Source organism: Oncorhynchus clarkii, chromosome 20 (genome assembly GCF_045791955.1).
Source record: "Oncorhynchus clarkii lewisi isolate Uvic-CL-2024 chromosome 20, UVic_Ocla_1.0, whole genome shotgun sequence".
Taxonomy (NCBI): Eukaryota; Metazoa; Chordata; class Actinopteri; order Salmoniformes; family Salmonidae; genus Oncorhynchus; species Oncorhynchus clarkii.
In genome coordinates this window covers 55,283,499-55,305,069 of record NC_092166.1, presented here as the reverse complement: position 1 = coordinate 55,305,069, position 21,571 = coordinate 55,283,499, and the positions used below count along the sequence as shown (strand labels likewise).

At 42.8% G+C, this 21,571-nt stretch overlaps 5 protein-coding genes across 5 annotated transcripts in view; 1 reads left to right on the top strand and 4 right to left on the bottom strand.

Moving 5' to 3' along the window:
- The window catches only part of LOC139376538 (trichohyalin-like), a 375,197-nt gene that overhangs the window by 128,521 nt on the left and 225,105 nt on the right, over positions 1-21,571 (top strand). The window lies entirely within an intron of this gene.
- On the bottom strand, positions 1,129-3,902 carry LOC139376522 (retinol-binding protein 3-like). Its single transcript, XM_071119211.1, has 4 exons — positions 2,644-3,902; positions 2,258-2,448; positions 1,905-2,047; positions 1,129-1,763 (listed from the first exon to the last, which is right to left on the bottom strand). Exons 1-4 carry the CDS (start codon positions 3,826-3,828, stop codon positions 1,435-1,437), a joined length of 1,848 nt encoding a protein of 615 aa, XP_070975312.1. The 5' UTR covers positions 3,829-3,902; the 3' UTR covers positions 1,129-1,434.
- Positions 5,083-9,835, bottom strand: LOC139376521 (retinol-binding protein 3-like). Its single transcript, XM_071119210.1, has one exon. It carries the CDS (start codon positions 8,274-8,276, stop codon positions 5,505-5,507), a length of 2,772 nt encoding a protein of 923 aa, XP_070975311.1. The 5' UTR covers positions 8,277-9,835; the 3' UTR covers positions 5,083-5,504.
- LOC139376523 (growth/differentiation factor 2-like) lies at positions 11,442-14,846 on the bottom strand. Its single transcript, XM_071119212.1, has 2 exons — positions 13,610-14,846; positions 11,442-13,433 (listed from the first exon to the last, which is right to left on the bottom strand). Exons 1-2 carry the CDS (start codon positions 13,947-13,949, stop codon positions 12,532-12,534), a joined length of 1,242 nt encoding a protein of 413 aa, XP_070975313.1. The 5' UTR covers positions 13,950-14,846; the 3' UTR covers positions 11,442-12,531.
- LOC139377497 (growth/differentiation factor 10-like) lies at positions 15,370-20,043 on the bottom strand. Its single transcript, XM_071120532.1, has 3 exons — positions 19,555-20,043; positions 17,969-18,864; positions 15,370-17,739 (listed from the first exon to the last, which is right to left on the bottom strand). Exons 1-3 carry the CDS (start codon positions 19,811-19,813, stop codon positions 17,548-17,550), a joined length of 1,347 nt encoding a protein of 448 aa, XP_070976633.1. The 5' UTR covers positions 19,814-20,043; the 3' UTR covers positions 15,370-17,547.

Below are 21,571 nucleotides of genomic sequence, written 5' to 3'. Positions count from 1 at the left end.
TGCACGCAAGCACGCACGCACACGCACACAGACACACACACACACACACACACACACACGCACGCACGCACGCACATGCAGCTACACTAAAGCTACTGTTTGTGGCCTGCCCCTCGCTTTCCGCGTGTTTATGTATAGTTATTCCCTTACTTACTGGATCCTGTTTAACTCCTTGTGTTTTGAAAATACAGGTCTTTGTGTCTGCCAAAAGCTGGCCCACTCACTGGATATCCACTCCCAGTGACCAGTATCTGTGTGCCTCTGACGTTCCTGTTAGAAATGAGCTGCGCTGCTATCTTCTGGAACGAGACAAAAGGAGTACATTGAATTGTATTGTATTGTATTGACCGTACCTCCTCTAACATAATACTAATACACTATGTTTGTGATAACAGGCCAAGTTGAAACTGGAGGAAGAAACCAGAATGGTTAAGTGTTACTTGAACTGAAAAACTTGCTCTGGGAAGGTATACAATTCTAATCTGAATGAATAGTTGTGCTGAAATGTTTGTTTTTTTGCTACAGGGCTTATATATAGTTTATCTCACTGGTCTGTGTAACAATGGGTGGGATTGATTCCATTTGAGGTGTTAGTGTGTTGAATTGAGAAAATCTTGTTGGATTTGTAGTTATTCCATTGTTGGGCAAAAACGTGTTTGGTGTTGTATAATATAATAAGCTGCTTGGCTTTATTGATCCACTCCTAACCTCTGATCCACAACATATATACTTATTCTTGTGTTCTCAATGACTTTATTGTGTCCCACCATTGGAATTTATGCAACCCAAATTGCCTCACATGGAAAGTCACTGTGTATGGACACAACACGTCTTCCCATACACAGCAAAAAGACCCTGCATCAAATTAGAGAATGCACCCCCAACAGACAGAACAATTTGTTTGTAAAGGTCCTAAAAAATGGTACTCGAAAATATGTAAGAATATTAGAGGAAAAGCAAATATGTTTCAGCATTTGATTCAATGCACCTTTTTAAACTAGTTTCAGCTTTCATGTTCTTGCGCAATTTACAACTCACGTTATTTTGGACAGTCAAAAATAGAAGCTGCTTTGACAAATCTTAGCCCCAAGGCCAAGAGCTAGTGGATCAGTAACACAAACACATTCGTAGTTTATGAACCACTTCTTTAAGAGTCACATTTCAGTATAGCATTTCTTAAATCCGTCTACAATCACAGTAGTTTTTGTAAGTAAAAACTACAAGTAAAAACCACCACAATCTTGTTCATAATCTCTCACATATTCTTGCAAAATGAGAACACTACAACAGGCTACGATAAAAAGGCTTAGATGCAGAGGCTGGCTCCCTAGACTTGGACTATGAAGTGCATTGAACTGTACCCTAAATACTTCGTTCCTCTGAGAACATAAGATCTTAAACCCCTTTGGCTGCCAACTTCCCCGGTCAGGGAGTTCACTTCTTTGCACCGGCGAAGTGCTTGTTGAGGATGCCCTTGGCAGTGTCCAAGGCTGCGTCGGCTGGCACAGGGATGTGAGGGGCAACCCCAGCCCCCTCCCATGCGGGGCCCTGCGTTGTATCTGAATGGGTGGTGGGGATGCTCAGGAACACTTCACTCTCGCCCACACGGAAGGTCTCAGGGGGGTGGGAGGCGCCGTTGGTGGTCTCGCCCACAATCATGGCCCGGCCATGCTTCTTCATGATGTAGACGAACTCCTCGGCGGCGCCGGCCGTGGCCCCGCTGGTCAGGATGATCAGGCTCTTCTTGGTGCCGTACCTTGCGCCTGAGAAAGAAGACGAGTCATTTGTTTATATCCCTGACGTGCTCTATTCTGCTGACAGCCCACAATTATATTCTGCTTTATCCAAATTGATAAACTCGCTATACAGTAGCCTACACATCATGCAACTGGGAAGTTCATTACCAGTGAGCTCAGACAGAGACCACAGCTCCGTAGTGGTGCCAGAGGGTCTGTCGTACAGTTTGTCCAGCAAGACCTGCTTGTCTGCATCAAAGAAGTAGGAGCAGAAGCCTGCAATGGCAGTGGTGGGTCCGCCCACATTGTTCCTGCAAAAACACATTTTCTAACTCATTCAATATAAAAAATTATAATTTAGGAAATAAAACCTTTCCATATGGTTCAACTGTCCCAATTTACCCCAACTAAATGGTAAGCCACTCTCTAACTCTGTTAATTTTAGTGAACATAAATATGTTTCCGGTAGTTGCTATGCTCATAATTTGAGCTTTGATTTTCACTATGAAGAGATGTCCTACCTGAGATCAACAATCAGAGCATCAGTGTTAACAACTTTGTTCCACACATGCTCCACGATGATCTGGGCAATGGCCTGAACCTCTTCGAAGTCACCAAACATGTCAAAGCGCAGGTAACCAATGTTGTTCTCAAACAGATCCGTGTGGAATGAGACCTTGATCAGCTCAATAAACATCTCTGGAGATGGATTCTGAAATCAACATAAATGTCTCAAAAATATTCCCCATAATTGATATGCAATGTTATTCTATTGAAGGCCTACTGAATTCAACAGACAATTGTTTCAGGCAAATATTCATTTAAAAAAAGTTATCTTGATTGACATAAAAGTATTCTCAATAGCTAAATGTATTACATAGGCTACAATTCAACATTCATTTCTTACCATTGGTGGCAGGGCTGGGATGTTGTGGGTGGTCTTCAGGCATTTGTCTCCGGACAGTGTCATGAGGTCAGCGGAGAGTTTTGTCTCCAGCTCCACCTTTGAAGATATCAAGTTGTAGTCACCGCTCGTTGCCGCCAGCTTCTCCGCAACGTCCGCTCCGACATTCTCAAAGGCGTAGTTGTCGGCCACCAGAGCGCCAGTAGCCTCAAGAATGGCAGGGACCTCGGCACGGAGGTTAATGATCTTAATGGCAGCGGCCAGGGCATCTTCAGCATCGATCTCAACATCGGGCATCACGCCGGCGACCTCCCAGGACTTCCCTGTGATGGGGTTGACGGACTTAGCCGAGGGCACTGTGACATAGAAGTCGGTGTCCCCAACCTTGATCTTTTCGATTTTCACGGACCCGCCAGCGGTTTTTTCCCCGACGATGGTGGCCCTCTTGAGGTTCTTCAGACAATAGGCGACGTCCTCTGCAATTCCCTTGGTGTTTGCACTGGTCAGGATGATAAGAGGCTTCTTTGTTCCGTACCTCTCGCCCAGCAGTGTGGGCATAGACCACATCTCGGTGGTGGTGTCGGTGGGACGGTCGTACACACTGTCAATGTGAATCAGAGGTTCGGCATCAGTGAAATAAGACACAATGTATGGGATGCCCGACAGCTCCCCGCTGCCTGTGTAGCGAAGGTCAAAGATCAGAGCGGACGTGGGCAGGATCTTGTTCCAGACCAGCTCCAGGAGGAGGGTGCCAATCTTGTCGGCCAACTCCTCCCCGATGATGTGGTCGATCCTCAGGTAGCCGATGTTGCCCTCCAGGACCTCCAGCTTAATGGAGCTCTGGAGCACACCGATGAGCTGGTCTGGGGGCAGGGGTGGCAAGGCAGGGGCCACCGCTGGGACGTAGTTGGGCTCATGGGAGATGACCAGCCGGGTGTCACTGATGGTGCTCTGGACCCCACCGGTCAGGACGGAGGCAAGAGTGTCAGGGTCGGGAATGCTGAGGATCTCTGTGTTGCTGCTTGCAGCGTCAATGGCCTCCTGCATGCCAGTCAGTTTCTCCGGGGAGCAGTAGTTGTCCAGGAGAATTTTAGCCATGCTGACAATCAGGTCGGGTGCGAAAGCGCTGTGGACAGCCACATTGCTGAGGACCAGCACCGATGCCAACAAGAGGAGAGACGTTGCCATCTTGGTGGGTTTCTAGATAGCAGTAAACCACAGTAGTGGCCACTCTGCGGTGGAACGTCCGTCTGCAAAGTGGTCCTTGGTCAAATGAGACCTTTTTTCCTGAAAGGTTTCTGTTAACACACACATAAGAGGATTTTCCTCACAATAAACCTTTAATCTTCTTATCTTGAGTGCTTTGGTAAGACAATAACAGGCCAACAATGTAGGTGCAACATATTGCCCAAGATATAGATGTTCAATGTATACTTGTTGCTATGCGTGTGAGGTAAGGTTTAACTAGACACAAATGTCAGTTGAGATTATGCTTGGTGGAAATATTCACATCACTGAATGTGTTATACATTTGTGCATATTTTTCGTTTGATGAATAAGGCTCACTGATTGTAGATCAGAGTTAATTAAATAGATCATTGTTTTCTGAATTAATTATTACTTTGTTTCTACCTTAAAATCAGGCCTTCTGTTGGTCAGCTAGTTGATGTGAAGTGTAATGTTACCTTGAACTGTATATTTTGACAAAAGGTCCTTATACCATACTTAGGCTTATAATCTCTCACTCGTGCTGCACATGATCAATCAGCATTATACTTATTATTAAGAACATAGAATTTGAAATAGTCAAGCCATCCACCCCCTCCTCTCTCTTAATGTGCCGTTGGCTGACCCTAAGCATTATGGTCTGTAAATATCACATTGAACTCGAAATAGTTCCGTCTCGGGTAAAAATAACTCACAGGTTTATTCAACAGTTTATTCAACAAGTGTTGATTAGAAATGGAATAAAATTTACCCGCAAGCAATAACATTTGCCATATAGTTAGATTCAACCTACTACACCAGTATATAATAGATAATGGGTGTTCCTCTTCTGAAGCTATATGGCCTCTATTTGGTCATGACACTATTCACAATCAGTTGATATTTGATATCATTGATGCTACACAGTAGGAGAACTGAGCACAGTAGTTCACTACATGTTTGTATGGGTAATGCTCCCTCTACTGACTGTCTGAAGACTCTTCTACATTATGGCAATATGATGTTTTACTCGCAACATGACAAATTACATGACTTGACAAATGACAAAAAGGACAAATAAGAAATGCATTAACAGATTCATATAGAAAGTATTTGCATTAATCGGATTAAATACATGATGATAGTATAATTAAATGAAATATTAACCCTTTCTCCTCACACATATTTAGGCCAACAACAAATGTAGCTCGGGGGAGATAAAAAAAAGAGAAGACATTTAGATATTCATGAAATACGAACAAGAGGATTTATTTGTACATTTCTCATACAAAATGACACACAGGGATTTTGGTCAAATTCATCGAAGGCAACTACTTTCATCCCAGACCTGCAACAGTCAAGGATCTGTTTATTAAATGAGTTTATAATCATGTCCAAAAAGAAAGCTTTCATGAGGTGCCTTAAGGATTACTAATGTGCAATCTACTATTTAAAGACTTTCAAACTTATTTGGAAAATATATATATTTTTACAAACTTCGGGGTGGTTTTGTTAAACCACGGATATGTCAGATTTCTGAAAAACAATTATAATAAATAACATTTCTGTTAGGAATCACACACAACAAAAAACATCATTCACAAATACAGGACAAACAAAGTAAACAGGAAAGTGAAAGTGAAACAATAACATGACCATTATTTCCCTTGATCTCGCTTTAAAAGCCTAGCTGCAATTATTCTCTGTGCAACACTCAGAGCATCATTTGCCTGAGCAACAACGTGTGGCTCGACCCCGGAAACACTCCACACTTTCCCAGTAACAGCACTCAAGACCACCTGGTTAGGTATGGAGGCATACAGGATACTGTTCCCGATCTGGTAGGTGGCACTGGACAGGGACCCTCCGATGGTCGGCTCCCCGATCACCGTCGCCCTGTTAAGGTCCTTCATGGTCCGCGTGAACGCCTCGGCAGCCGACCCCGTCATGTGACTAGTGAGGATGTAGATATCCTTGGTGGAGCCGTACCTCTGACCCTGGATCTGAGGCAGGGTCATGACCTCGGTCATGGTGGTTGTGGAGCGATCAAATACGGTGTAGAGGTGCCTCAGGGGCTCAGCATCGAAGAAGTAGGTGCAGAGGAGTGGGATGGCTGTGGAGTAACCACCTGTGTTGTATCTCATGTCAATGATCATTGTGTCCGTGTTCACCAGCTTGCTCCACACCAGTTTAATCAGCTCAGGGCCGATGGCTCTCATCACTTCTATGTCTGCCATCATGTCGAACCTGAAGTAGCCCACGTTCCCGGGCATCACCTCAATCTTGAACAGCGCGTCAATGATGTAACCCACCTCCTCAGCTGTTGGGATTTTTGGCATGTCATGCAGAGACTCGGGTTCGATGTCGCAGTAGAATATGTGCAGCCGGTGGTCACCTGATGTCTCCTGGAGGTCAGCTGTCAGTTGGGATGCCAGAGACTCATAGTCCACCACCGATCGATACGAACCCTCGGCCCATTTGATGAGCAGCACTCTGCTGACCTTGTTGGCAACCTCAGGGATGGCGTAGTGTACTTCCAGGAGCTCCCCCGTCCCCTCCACCAGTGAGCGAACCTCCCTGTGAAACTCTATGATCTCATGGGTGTGGTCAACGGCCTCCTCAGCAAGCACTATGGCGTCAGGGACCACGCCTCCACCTAGCCAGCACTCCCCGTTGTTGTCTATGATGTTTATGAAGGGGACGGTGATGACAATGTCGGTGTCTTCCACCTGGAAGGACTTGGAGTGCATCAGGGTCCCGGATGTGATTTCCCCGATGACGGTGCCACGGTGCAGAGACTGCATCAGATAAGCAAATTCCTCCCCAGCACCAGCAGTATAGTAACTAGTCAGGATGTACACTCCCCGTTTAGACCCATAGGGTGGGCCTGGGAGGCCGGAAAGCGTGTTAAACTCAGTGGTGGTGTTCTGGATCCTGTCGTATAGGGTGAAGAAGTGGAACTGTTGTGACGGGTCTTGGAGGAAGGAGAGCAGGATGCCCATGGAAGCTGAGGACCCACCTGTGTTGTATCGCAGATCGATGATGAGGTTCTCTGTGTCTTTGAGGGGCTCCCAGATTTTTTGGGCAATCTGCTCTCCTAATTTGGCCATCACTGACACGTCTCCAAACTTGTCAAAGCGGAGATAACCAGTGTTTCCAGTTAAGATGCGTACTTTGAAGACTGTATCCACCAGGTTTGTGAGAAATGCTGGATCGTTTGGTATGTTCTCAGGTTCAAAGTCTTCCTCAATGATAACCGGGTGATCTTGGGTCAGTTTGATCACCAGACGAGGGTCCTCTGACACAGACTGCAGTTCGTAGTTGATTTTAATCGCCAGGTCCTCCTCTGAAATGACAGAAAAGAAATCGGTGGATTCCAGATGTTGAAGGAGAGCCGGTACTCTGTCTGTGAATGAGTAGTACTGCCTGATGATGTCAGAGACGCTCTGGACAGCGTTTGGAATGGCACTCCTGACAGCCAGTAGATTTTTGGCATTGGCAACAGCCTCCTTGGCATTGATATTTACAGAGGGAGATACTCCACTCACTTCCCAGCTTTGGCCTGTTATTGGGTTCACTGACCTGGCCACAGGAACTGTGATGTAGAAACCAGAATCTCCTATTCTTATCTTCTGCACTTTCACTGACCCCCCGGCTGACCTCTCTCCAACAATTATAGCCCTGTTCAAATGCTTCAGAGTGTAGGCGATTGCCTCAGCCGCACCCATAGTACGCTTACTGGTTAATACGATGAGGTCTTTTCTCTTTCCATACCTCTCTCCCATGATAGATGACATAGTCCACAGCTCCTTAGTGGTATTGGAGGGCCGATCAAACACAGTGTCAATGTGAATGAGAGGTTCTGGGTCGGAGAAGTAGGAGATGATGAAAGGGACTCCGTCCAGCTCCCCAGCTGTGCTGTAGCGCAGATCAAAGATTAACGAGGAGGCGTGGGTGACCTTGGTCCAGATGTTCTCCCGGAGCAGCGGGCCAAGCTTGGCTGCTGTCTCCTCCCCTATAATCCGGTCGATCCTCAGGTAGCCGACATTGTTCTCAAGGAACTCCAGTTTCACAGAGTTTCTGACCAGCCGGATGAGCTGCTCCGTGGGAAGAGATGGGAGAGCAGGCGGCATCACCGGGACAAAGTTTGGCTCGAAGGACACAGTCAGCCGAGGGTCATTGAGTGCACCCTGCACGCCAGCCGTCAGCACAGATGCTAAGGTCTTGCGGTCAGATATTTTGAGGATTTCTCCGCTGTTGATGGCTTGCTGAATGGCCTCCTGCATCCCGACTAGATTCTCAGGGAAGCAGTAGTTGTCGAGGAGAATTTTTGCCATATCCAGCACCAGAGCTGGCTGGAAGGAAGCACTGGAGTAGAGAACATGGCAGAAAAGCACCAGCAACGCTTGTGAGAACCGACTTACTGCCATTATGGTGGAGAATGTTATATTTGATCTGCGTTATCCTGCTTTTTGGTCCATTCATTCAGAGGGACCGTCCTTTGTCAGGAGAGAATGGTTTTCACCGGCAGGTTTCGGACAACAACAACGACATAAGAGGCTTCTGTTCTCAATAAACCTTTAATCGTATTATCTGCGGTGCGTCCGCCAGACAAACACAGACAAACATTTTTTTCTCAAATTGGAGATGTTACATCGAAGGTATTATGAAGTAGGTATTTGGGTATGCCAGTACCTTTTCTAGTTTTACTGTATTTAATTTGTTGTATTACTGTAAAGAACGAGGCTTCTGTCGGGATGTATTTCGTTTTAGGCATCAAATCAAATAAAAAAACCTTCGCATCCCATATTCTTTATTAGAGTTTCTATTATATGCTCTACCATGTCATACACATTTTCTTGAAAAAAAAGAGGATGAGATAGAGAAAATAGATTAGAGAAGATTGTAGAGGTCAAATACTACCTGATTAGTATGAAAGCCCCATGTGAAACTCACAGTCAGTTATAAGGCCGTGTGGTTTGGCCAGGTGGAGATAAGGTTCAGGCTTTATGAGGTTATGTCTGGGGCGAGTGGATGAGATGATTACACAGTTTGTGTTCACGTGTGCAAATGTGATACACTGCCTTGAACACGGGATTTAGGATGAAAACCAAAGATTTAGCAGAAGTGACTATAAACATGAACATGGACTACCATTCGTTTGGAAATACTCACAGTATATATTCACCATTTACATTTTTTTACTCACTGATTTTAATGACATTTCCACTGTGTTCATTTAGGTTGGAATATAATTTAAGGTTGAGTGAGTTCAAAACGGAAATTTAAAGGCAGGCTAATACAAGCCTTACAACACTGGGAATTTTTACAACCCATTATTACGCAACCACATATAATCTAATGCTGCAGCACAGTATGTACGTTAATCTCAGTTTAACTTCTAATACCCAGTCTTACATAAGCCCGTCTGGTGATTCTTTGTGACCAATCAGGACCTGGAATCTCATTTTAAGACTCCACTCCCGGTGCATTGCTCACTGCGTCATTTAAGAGGGCATGTTTGGCACTAATATGGATAGAGGGGAGGTCATCAGGGGGAGGAACTAATTTAGGCAATTGTGGTCTCGGTTAATTAGGCTGAAATCAGACGTCACGTAGTGTTTTAATGGAAAGGTGGTATATTAAGACTGGGCATTATTTGTTTTTATTGTCAAGTGGTGATGTAAGTGTCTACATCCAGACTTTTTCATCCCCTCCTGACAAACATTAGCTTCATTAGAAGCTGATTAGAATACATTGATGTGCATTGACCATAGATAGACATCGCATCATTGTGTCTTTCCCATAATGGCGTTTGTAAGATTATTTTTCTACGAAGGGTGCACAATGCCACCTGGAGTGTGTTGTTTGAACAACTATAAAGCCAAGGTTGGCGCTTTACTGCCACCTGCAGTTATGGAATGTTTGCTCACGAGTAGAATTCATTGGCTGATCCTTCCTGGTGACCTGGATGGAATTATGTGATCCTTCCTAAACCCATAGGAAATCCCACTCAGTTGACTACTTCAAAATGGTGGAAGTCCTCAATGGCGCTGCTCGTGCTAAAATTGACTTTTGGGCACTGGAGTCCTTTATCTACCACTATGGTATTGACTAATGTGTGACCTGTTCACAACTGAAATATGGTCTGGTTTTGATATGTTGGGATCAACATGTACTGAATACTAAGACGTGTGTGCAGTATTTGTGTTTAATAATTACAGAGATATTCAAAATAACCGAAAATGAATGAAGGAGTAAGATATATAAGAAAAAAATAATACATTCAAACATATTTCTTACTTTATAGAACAATTCTACATTCAAATGAATACACAGGTACAAAAAGATACCCAGTTTGAAGTTTTATGAATGTGTTGAGACAACTGCTTATTGTTCACCTGTAGAGTGCGCTCTTTACACATTATTCAATGAAGAACTTCCACGAAAGTTGAACTTTATAAATGCACATTGAATATTCATATAGTACAACTGCAGCACAGAAATGCACTGTTATGTAATAGTGCAACCTTGACCTATAATCCACAATCTCTGACTCTAATATGAAACTAATGAGAACAATCCATATTTAATTCAAAGCAATAATTTAGAAGTCATAATCAGAAATTCCCTGCTATAAAAATACTTAAAACTCTTATACCATTAAAACTTGTAGAGCAAGATAGTCAACTGATAAATAAACAACACTATGTACAAACTCTTTAGGTATGATGATCATTTTGTTATAGATATCAAACTATAGATGCACACAGACTTAATACAGACGTAGGATCTTAATCTGAGCCAGGTTGCTACAGCAGGAAAATAATCCCGCAACAAACGTGAATTATTATGTGGATTATAATTAATGGACATTTTTGTAGGGGTCGATACATTTTTAGATTTGGCAAATCAAGTCTGAAATGTCAAAGAGGTAATGACAAACTTGAGAATCCTTTCAAAAACTCCAATGCACGACAGGTTTGCATTTCCTGCTGTGCAGGAAAATCCTCAGCTACAAAAGAGTGATCAAACTATAAAAGTGCATTTTCTGAAGAAAATGTGATGTGCATGCTAGCTGGTGAAGGATTGATTTGATTGATACGATAGCATGAACACGTGAAAGTTGTTTTGGTGTCTCTAGCTTGAACAGTTCAAGAGTTATTGTTGGTAGGTTATTTTATGTAAATGTATGCAAATGTCCATAGTTCTAGTTAAAAAAAAAAGAAATAATTGAAGTTAGGATAGCCTGAACACGTGAATGTTTGTTTGGTGCCTATGGCTTGAACAGTTGAGGAGTTACTTTTGGTGAGTTATTTTATGCAAATGTGTGCATTATGAAAGTTTTCAAGAATTGCAAGTTAGGATAGCCTGAACATCTAAATGTTGCTTCAGTATTTTTAGCTTGAACAGATTAAGACGTACTGATGGGGAGTTATTTTATGCACATTTATTCAGTCATAGTTGATACATGTGTTAAAGAATTTGAAGTTAGGATAGCCTGAACATGTGAAAGTAGGTTTAGTGTCTCTAGCTTAAATGGCTGAAGAGTTATGCAAATTAATGCACATATCTATAGTTATAATTGATACAAGTTTTTTTTTTGTGTGTGTGTTTTTTGTTGTTGTTGAATTTTACCCCTTTTTCTCCCCAATTTCGTGGTATCCAATAGTTTTTTTTTTAGTAGCTACTATCTTGTCTCATCGCTACAACTGCTGTACGGGCTCGAGAGAGAGACGAAGGTTGAAAGTCATGCGACCTCCGATACAGAACCCAACCAAGCCGCACTGCTTCTTAACACAGCGCGCATCCAACCCAGAAGCCAGCTGCACCAATGTGTCGGAGGAAACACCGTTAGCGCGCACTGCGCCCGGCCAGCCACAGGAGTCTGATTGATACAAGTTTTTAAGTATCTGAAATTAGGATAGCCCAAACATCTGGAGTTGGTTTGGTGCCTCTAGAAGAAATGGTTCAAGAGTTACTGTCAGTGGGTTATGCAAACGTATGCACATTTATATAGTTATAGTTGATTACGATTTGAAAGAATGTGAAGTTACAATAGCCTGAACATATGACAGTTGGTTTAGTGTCTCTAAATTGTACTGTTCAAGAGTTACTGTTGGTGAGTTATTTTATGCTAATTTATGCAAACGTTTATCGTTCTAGTTTATTAAAGTTTTAGAGAATCTGAAATTAGAATAGTCTGGAAATGTGAAAGTTGGTTTGGTGTCTCCAGCTTGAACGTTTCATGAGTTATTGTTGGTGAGTTATTTTATGCTAATGGTGGCCAGTCTGTTGTGGCAGTCTGCACATTGGGACGTTGGATTCATGTTAATAGCTTAAGTAATTTAAGCGTCTGAGAGAACAGAATAAATTAAATTATAATAATAATACGAGTATGTAAGAAATCTAGAGTTGTGTATTGCTTTGCATGCGCACCTAACTAAGATCCTACATCTGTAGATCCAATTTATGATCTATATTATTTTCTAAAACCCTAATAACAATAATGATAACGCTCATAAATAATTTATAAATATTGTACCATAGGCTTTATTGCTATTCTAGACAGACTGTGCATTCGCTGAACATATACTCAATAAAATAACTCAAATGCATCTCACAACAGAACTGTACAGATTTACAGTATGGGTTAAAGGGGACCACCATGGATGTTACCTCTCACTACCTACATCCACACTTTGCCACCTTCATCTCCTCGTACGGGTGTCGTATAGTGATGACACCATTCTCCTGGTACATGACCGTGATGGGGTCGAGTTTTGTGGGAACGCAACACGCCATGTTGGCTTTTTTGGGGTTCTTGAGATTGACCAGGGTCTGGATGAGGGCGTGTTTGGAAGGGGTCATGTCGTCAGTCAGGGGGTAGTAACACACCCCTCTACACTCAAAGGCGTCATACTCAGGGGGCGCTACGATCCACTGGTCCCAGCCGATGTCTTTGAAGTTGACTCGCATGGAGGTCCGTCGGCAGTAGTTGGTGTCCGCCTGCCTCTTCCGCCTGGGGTGTAGGTCCACGGGGATCTCATTGTAGTCGGTCCCTTGCCAGTCGCTCCCTGAGAAGAGTGTCTCTTCCTCATGAACTATCATCTCCCTCAGCTCCTTCTTGGCCTCTCTCTTCCTGCTCCCCAGGTCGTCGGAGAAGACGATCAAAGCAGCTGCCGTGTTATCCCTCACGCCCACGCCCACACTCACGTCCAAACCTCCGCCTTTGAAAGGCCCACAGTCCCACCTGTCGACCACCACTTCAAACTCACTGGCCCCGCGGTCCGACTTGACCCAACTCTGGATGGCAGTGGTCACATCGAAAGTTTCCCAAGAGTGATGGGTCCCAATGACCTCTTTCCCATCCACAAGGTGGGCAATGGCCTTGTTTCCTTTATACTCCACTTCATAGACCTTTATGGAAGCCCCGATCCCATTGGTAGAGGTTGAGGTTGTCCTATTATCCAGCAGGGTGAACAGCCTGAGTTCTGCCATGTTGACCTCTTCGTGATTTGGGACAGTTACATTGAACAGAAGTCTGTGTTTTGACTTGGTGCCATTTTTTTCAGAGTGACTGACATCTGCAACATTGGGCAAAAGGCATACATAGTTTCATATTTGATATCCCTTATTTGTATCAACAGCCTTAGAGGCACACAGGCTTAATAAGCATGCATAATACAGTGTCTATGTATGAAAATGTTGTGATCATTGATAAAATCCCCCACATTGATGTTTGACTTGCCTATGTACATACCTTGAACGGTGAAGCTGCGAATGACATCAGAACGAGGCATCGAGGACGTGTCGGAGGCATACTTGTTGTACAGTTCAATCATGAACGGCGGTGGGTATATCTTGCTGTGCTCCCGTGGGACATCGGATAGATTGAGTTTCCTCAGAAACCCTTCCTTCATGGTTCCCAGAAAGCTGTGTAACCTGTCCTCCTCTTCGACCAGGTCCTGCTCGGAAGTCTCAGAGAAGCCCCCGCGATCTTCACTTTGGAGGACATCGTTCAGTGGTTTGCACCGACAGGAGCCCGTGGACACCAGCAAACTCAGACACATCTGGAAGAGGAAACGCCTTGAGCACTGCATCTTCAGATCAGATCCTTCCCAATCGACACGCTTTACCTTCCCAGTTCCCACTATGTATTTAAAACTGACTTTGGGTGACAATCTGTTGAAATTGAGATTCTTCTACGCTAGGGCTATAGTTCTGGGGGTCCACTCCCATGCTCTAGAGTAAACAGTAGCCTCATGTCAACCGAAAATAGTAGCACGGCCATTCTTATCTCGACCATTGATGTCTTGTTTTAGGCTTTGTTATCGTTAGAGGGCTTGAAGTTAATGAAGATTCTGTAAACATTTGCAGACACACTGCGATAATGAGAGAGACGCTGGAAATTGTGGGGCTACTGACAAACACTTTACTAAATTCTTCCCTCTTGCTTCCCACATGCGGGTCAAAGCTCAGGCCAACGGAAATCAAAATGTATATGTTCGAAAAGGCAGTGAAATACATATCAGGGTTGGGGAGTAACTGACGCACATGTAATCTGAATATTAAAAAAACTGCAACTGTAATGAATTAAATGACCAGCTAAAATATTGTAATCAGATTACAGATACTTTTGAAAAACTAGATTATTGCTTCTTGGATTACTACTGAATTTAGAAAGGATGTTTGCAATAAAAATAATTGATGACACCTTTCTGTTTTCTCAATGACATTCATTTCAGCAATGAAAAAAAGGTGCAAGTTTAAGTTTGCTCCATCTGAGCGTGTCTGGGCACAAGTCAGAAACCACTATAATGATACACCAAATTAATTTGATGGATCCTTTTTGTCTTATTTTAATGCCTCTTAAGGGGAAAGTAATCTAAAAGTAATCTGATTATGTTACTGAGGTTGGGTAATCCCAAAGTTATATTACCGATTACAATTTTGGACCAGTAACTAGTAATTGTAACGGATTACATTTAGAAAGCAACCTACCCAACCCTGTACATAGTAAGACTTGTTTATCTTTCAGATACAATATAGATATCATACTTGTTCAACAGAGAAAACAGTAACAAATGTACTTTTCAATTTTAGTTACAGGTTAAATTGGTAGCACTGAATGAATCAAGCTGCATCATTCTATGTTGGGTAGAACGCCTTCTTCATCAGCAGTGTGTCATACAGTGGCTAGGATCCAGTGTCATCGTGGGGGGTACATCAGAGGCAAATGTGTCTGAGGACGTTGGCCTGAGTCAGGGGCACTCCTCCCACCCCTCCCTAAAAACAGAGTGAAGACCATTGAAATATCCTCTGACATACATTTTCCAATGCATTGGAAATGAAGGGACTTTCTTAACCTGTCTGAAATGAGTAACACATTCCTATCTCCTAAACATTCCTGGAGCAGCCTTTAATTCTAATATTAGCCTATTGACTAAAACTGTAAGTATGTAGGATGCTCTTTATGTATCATCATAGGATGATCCATGTTTTTCATTATACAAACTATACTTTATGTTCTATTCAGTTTATTTCCATTTAAGTTTACAGTCAGTCTAGGCAATATTTTGGCAATTTAAGCAGAAACGATAAAAAACGGACATATTCACAATTCAATTACAGTTTCTCTCAATCGCTTTGGCTCAATTCTCGAACGAGAATTCTTTTTTTCAAAACAAATCTCTGAACAATTACTTTCTTGTTCACACCAGATTTGAATTTCCTTTTCATTTAAGCAAATTGCACGTGTTTTGGCACGTGTGCAAAAGATTAAGTACAATTGTCTACAATTTGCACAATAACTACATGCACATGACTGATCAAAACTGACGAGTTGATTCTCAGTGAAACTGTCATACTCTTCACAACTTCTAAGCATTCTTTCATCGTGTGAGCCATCACGTGCCAAATGATCCATTTGAATTATCAAAATCTGTCAGACCTGCCAGGCCAACAAGAGTGACAGGATGTCCACCAAGAAGGTGGGAACTTGTAGTGTTACGTACTGTGAGGAGGTACAATTGATTGTTTTTTTACAGAACTACCATTTTGTGTCAACTTTTCTGTTCACCGTGTATGACTTTACATGTAAGAAATATGTAAAAATAGACATGCAAATGTGAATTTTCTGTTGACATGTAACACATTGCTACAAAAAAAATGTACTGTATACATACAAATGTACTGTAAAAATGGACATGCAAATGTGAATTTTCTGTTTACATGTAACACATTGCTACAAAAAAAAGTACTGTGTACATACAAATGTACAGTATTGACTTTTCCCAGTAAACTTTTATCTACTGTTGAAGTCGGTATCTAAAAAGCTCAGTGTGATACACAATAGCATTCAGCTAGACAAAACTGACATTATTGTAAATGATATTAAGCAGTCAGTGTCTACAAAAAAGTAGAACAAAACTGAAATGTGTGTATAACAAACATTTCCAGGGTTGACTGTCATGGTGAAAAAACATCTAAACATTTTGACCAGTACGGCTCACACGATGACAACATTTTTTTCTCACTTTGGTGGCATTGGCCAATTCACTGACACAGTAATTAGGTTTTGAAGCATTAATTAAATGTTTTGGGTGAGTTACTACATTTTTGCAGACATGCAATAGAGTTGTGATGTCCCATAAAACAGTTGTGACAATTGCACTTACAGTTTAGAGAATGTTCAGACGGTTTCAGAAAATGAGCCAAAGCGATTGAGAAAAACTGTAATGGGGAAATAGAAGTTACATAGCACAATTATTCTCAACACCTTTGTGGTAGTTTTACATGAATCAACTGTACATACAGTATGATGTTGAAAATGTCGGATGTAATAATTGTGCACTAGTGGTGTATTGTTTCATCAGTAACATCAAAACAATAAATCTCAGGTCCACATCTTCAAAAATGGCAATTTTGTAACTATTTTCTATTTCAAAACAGCAGGTGGCAGCAATGTGCTGCGTATCTCCCTTTTCTTTGAAAATGATGACAGCGGATCCCGAATTCAAACTAATGCAACCATTACATTTGATATTCCACAGTATGCATACAGTCAGAAAACGATAAAGAATTATTTATTAAAATAGTACAATCTCGCATGCATTAACCATTTATCTTAGCAGATTATTTCAAACACCTAGTGAACACTACATAAACGACAGGCAAAGCATAGTTTAGGATTCCATCAATTATTTACAAAAAAAGTCCCATTTAGTTGTATTAGTTACAAGATTATTTACAGAGGTTGAGCTTTTGAGTCTGGTGCCGTAGGAAAACTTGAGTCCAATAGTCTAAGTGCAGTATATGGCAATAGGGTCCAGTATTTGAGTTACTCTGGAGTCTGGGTATAGATCAAGAGCCAGCTCTGGATGGCTGAAGGCTTGGAACTGACAGTTAGTCAAACAGTCCCCAATTCACCTACAGTCGAGCTGCTGAATGACAGAGGAAATCCTGTGTGAATCACACTCATCGGAGGGTCAGACATAGCGTTCTCTGCATCCCACCACCCGTAAAACCCTTATCTATAATCCATATCTCCCTCCATGGTGAGTTCATCCATTGTAGTCTCATCCAAAGATGTATTTCTTGTTGTACTCTATTGACTGAATGTCTCTCCTGCTCCACTCTGTCTGATTCATTGTCATCTTTTTTATGCATTTATGCATTGAGGCTCTTTCCCGGGTGGTTCTACCGGCAGCCACAGGTCTCCACAGACATGTTGGGGTAAACCTTCAGCACCATGTTCCGGCTGGGGTCCAGGAAGAGAACACTCAGAGAGCTCATCCTGTCCGGAACACAGCAGGGCTCCGGAATGCCGGGAACGATTCCCACCGCCCTCACAATGCTCTGGATGGTGGCGTGGTTCGAGGGCCGGAGAACCTGGGAGCCAGAGAGGGAAATAAGCTGGAGTTGAGAGGGATTCTCTTTCACAAGGAAATATGAGGATGACATCACATTTGTCAGGCATGTATTTAATACAGCATACCCTGTATGCAGTATCATCGGATGAATTAAATCAATTTCAAGCATATTTTCAAGACAATGGAACATTTTATTGACGAAATAAATACTACACGACACACTGAAGTAAAACACTACACTAATTTACCTTTGGAATAGGAAATCTGCAGGTGCCTGCACAGTAGTAGGCATCATAGGCTTTCGGGGCTAACACCCACTCGCTCCAGCCGATGTCTGCAAAGTCCACTCTCAGGTAGCGTCGGGCGCAGACCCTGGGCTCACTCCACTGTCTCCTGCGTGCCTTTTTCATGGTCCTCTCATCAAAGCTCAGCACCTGGGGCTTATTCAAGCCGTCACTGCTGTCCTGGCCTTGCTTTCGCCCATGTTTCATTGAGGGCTTAATCTTAGGGGCAAAATAAGTGCTCTCCCATAGTTCATGGTTCTTCAGGGTGTGAAACTGGACTTCAGGCAGGTCATTGTTCTGTATTTGGTCCAGGGGGGACACTGCTTCTCTTTTCAGCCTGGAGGCTGGAGGAGATGCATTGGGGGACCGGGTGGGCTCCTCGCCTGAAGGGAAAGGCCCGTACCTCTGCAAGGTCATGGCCACGCTGTTGGGCTCAGATATGGACATGTCGTTGGCATACACCAGGACATATGGTAGGCTGGCTGGAGAGAGGCGCTCCTGGTTCCTCTGGGGCCTCACCCCAAAGTCAAACTCTGCAGAGATGAGGAGCTCTCCCAGGACGTGGGCCTCTTTGACTACACCGGAGACTTCCCTTGTCTGCCAGGACCCTCTCCTGGGAGGGGGCAGGGTGACGTTGCCCAGCGGGGAGGCAAAGGCAGAGTTCGGGGACGTTCCTCGGAAGAGGAGCTGGGACGGGGGAAGCTGCTGGAGGCGACAGGAAGCGTTTCGGGAGCGCCGGCAGATCCAGGGCCGGTGGCGGGGACGCTGGTCCAGGAAGTGGAATGTGGCGGACAGGATGACCTCCGACTCCTGGATGGTCGACAGGTTGAAATGGAACCACACGCTGTTCGCAGAGACTCCTGCAAAGAAAAGAAAGACATGATCATGTGTGTCGACAGCATTTTTAATTCTACACATTCTTTTTCCACATGTAGCCTACTTTCCACAGCTTTTCTGCAACCACAATGTCATAAAAGCCACAAATTATTATCTGTGGGTGAAATATCATCACATACAATAGGCTACAGTGCAATCGTTATGCCATGATTACACTGATTGCGATACACACTATTTTGACTACCATAAACAATATTCTTAATTAATGTCATCCCTTGACTCCCACTAATGTTTGAAAAATAAAAATTGCCCCTGAATAGGTCTCAGCCATATGGAAATGCTAAGGAGAGCACGAAATAGAGTTTTCTGTGTGCCTTTAATAGTGTCTGAGTGAGTGTCATAATAGGCTCTTGTCTAACATCTCATGAATAGTAACAGTAGCCCACACTCTCTGATCACAGTGAGCCTATACCAAAACGGTGACAGGGCATGGTTGGTGCTTATATAAAACACATACAATAACCCAACTTAATTATTATTAACTTTTTGCTATTGCAAAATTATGTTTATGTCACTTTGTATGGTTCCAAGGCTACTCTAGCTGCTGCGTTCAAAGTACCCTGCCTACAGCTGTCAGCAGCCCACCACGTTCATATTAAGTGTGATATTCTGGTATCATGCAGTAAAATATGAACATGTAGGAGAACACTCACTTGGAATAGCTTTAAAACTTCTCACGGTATTTCCGTCTCGATAACGGTGAGGCTCCTTACTGTACTTTTCATAGAGTTTGAACATATTGATTGAGACCATGTCCCGCGATGCGGTTTCGCGCGCGGAAGAGTGATCCGTAGCCTGTTCGATATTGCTGTCGTGCTGCGTCATGTCGGATGGCTCCACGGATGAAACTTCCCCGATACTGGAATTTAAAAATAATAACAAATGCACCAGATGTAATAATATCTTTGCCATATTTTCTATTCAAAACGCGTTATTCCATCAAGTTAGGTCTTTCTTTAGTATTTGAATGTGACAAAATGTGAGAAAAGCCGTTCACAGTTTGATCTGCAGTGCAATTCCAGGATGCGCTTGATTGGTGTTATCCTTTTACTCATATGTAGATTGGCGTTAAGGGTTTAAAAAAGGTAAATCGTATGACAGGCACACTTCACAGATTATAGCTCCACACTTGTTTAATACTACTAGAGAGACCAGGGGAAAGCCTACGGCTTTAGCAGTGACAGACGGTGACGCTTTGGAGCGCTCAGCCAACGAGAGTCAAGCCCACAAATCTTCCCCATTGTAGAATCAGAATCTACTTTACGCGTAGAGAACAGGCTACTCAGACGAATGGTGCTCGTTTCATAAAGTTAGACCAAAGCTACATCAATGTCTGCAAGATCCCATAATGATAATAGTCTACATAACAGAACCGAATATAATAGCATAGTATATGTCAGGGGTCTTCAACCTTTTCTTTCTCAGGTACCAAGGCAAACCAAACCATACGTTAGCAAAAAAAAAAGGTTTTCACATGTCTTGTCTTATCATCAGGTGAATGATAATGTCAAAGATAACTAATCAACATTTTAAAATTAGTAGATTTGGTATACAGTTTTTTATTATTTTGATCTCCTCACATTATGATTGGAAGAGGATGTGTAAACTCTAACATAGCTTATTAGATAGAAAGGTAATCTGCATGGTTAAAGTCCCGGTACAGTCAAAAAACGTGTTTTCATGTGTTTTATATATAGTCCCACACTATGAAGTTGGGATAATAATGTGAAATTGTGAAAATGATGATAATGCCCTTTTAGTGTAAGAGCTATTTGAAAATCAACTGCAATTTCAGCCTGTTTTGGTGGGATTGAGTTTTTACCTTCCATGGCATAAATTAGTTAATAGACCAATAAGAAAGAGAGTTAAAACCCTATTGGTCAATAACAGCAAATGTTCAGTTTTCCCCTCCCCACTCCCAGATAGTCCTTGCAAGCTTCCTGCTTGAGAAATTGCTGTTTGCTAAAGAAGCTATTTTTGTCTTCATTTGAATTGAAAACAATCACAGAAAGGTTATTCATTGTTACCCAGAAATGATTTGCTATTGAGGTAAAAACGGATGCATTGGACCTTTAAACACATGGCCAGACAGTAAGGAAGTGTCTGTCAGCCCTGCATTAAAGGCCAACTCCGCCTATGCCTGGAGTTTAAAGCGCTTTAGAGTCCAGAACATTGCAAGTATGACAACAGGAATTCTGATTTAATTGTTGGGTTTTTTGCATGCAATTTTTTTGGGGGGCATCTCTTTTTCTTTCATTGAAAAGGTTTCCATACATCATGGGGCAAATATAAAGCATTTGTTACACTCTAGTCTAAACCTAACTTTGACCGTGTAAACGGTCCATTTCCTTCCCTTTTAGATAACCCTAAGCATGACGATCACATAATGACTAGGGTACAGGGCACTCCCTTTGTAGTCCAGAGTTGCATGAAGAATTGATGTTTCGGTGGTTGGCTGATATGTCAAAATATGTCTCTGTTCCTGGTCTCTCCAGCCAACCATGTGATTTTAAGACATTTTTAGAGGTGCTCTTGTTTTTCTTCCATGTCATTCTTTCATGGCCCCTTGGTCAGAGGGGCCTGCTGGAGCCTCCTGGGTTCCTGAGGTCTTGATGTCTAGTTAACAGCAAGACAATGCGGACCCTGTGAGAGAGGTGGTGACAGCTTGGC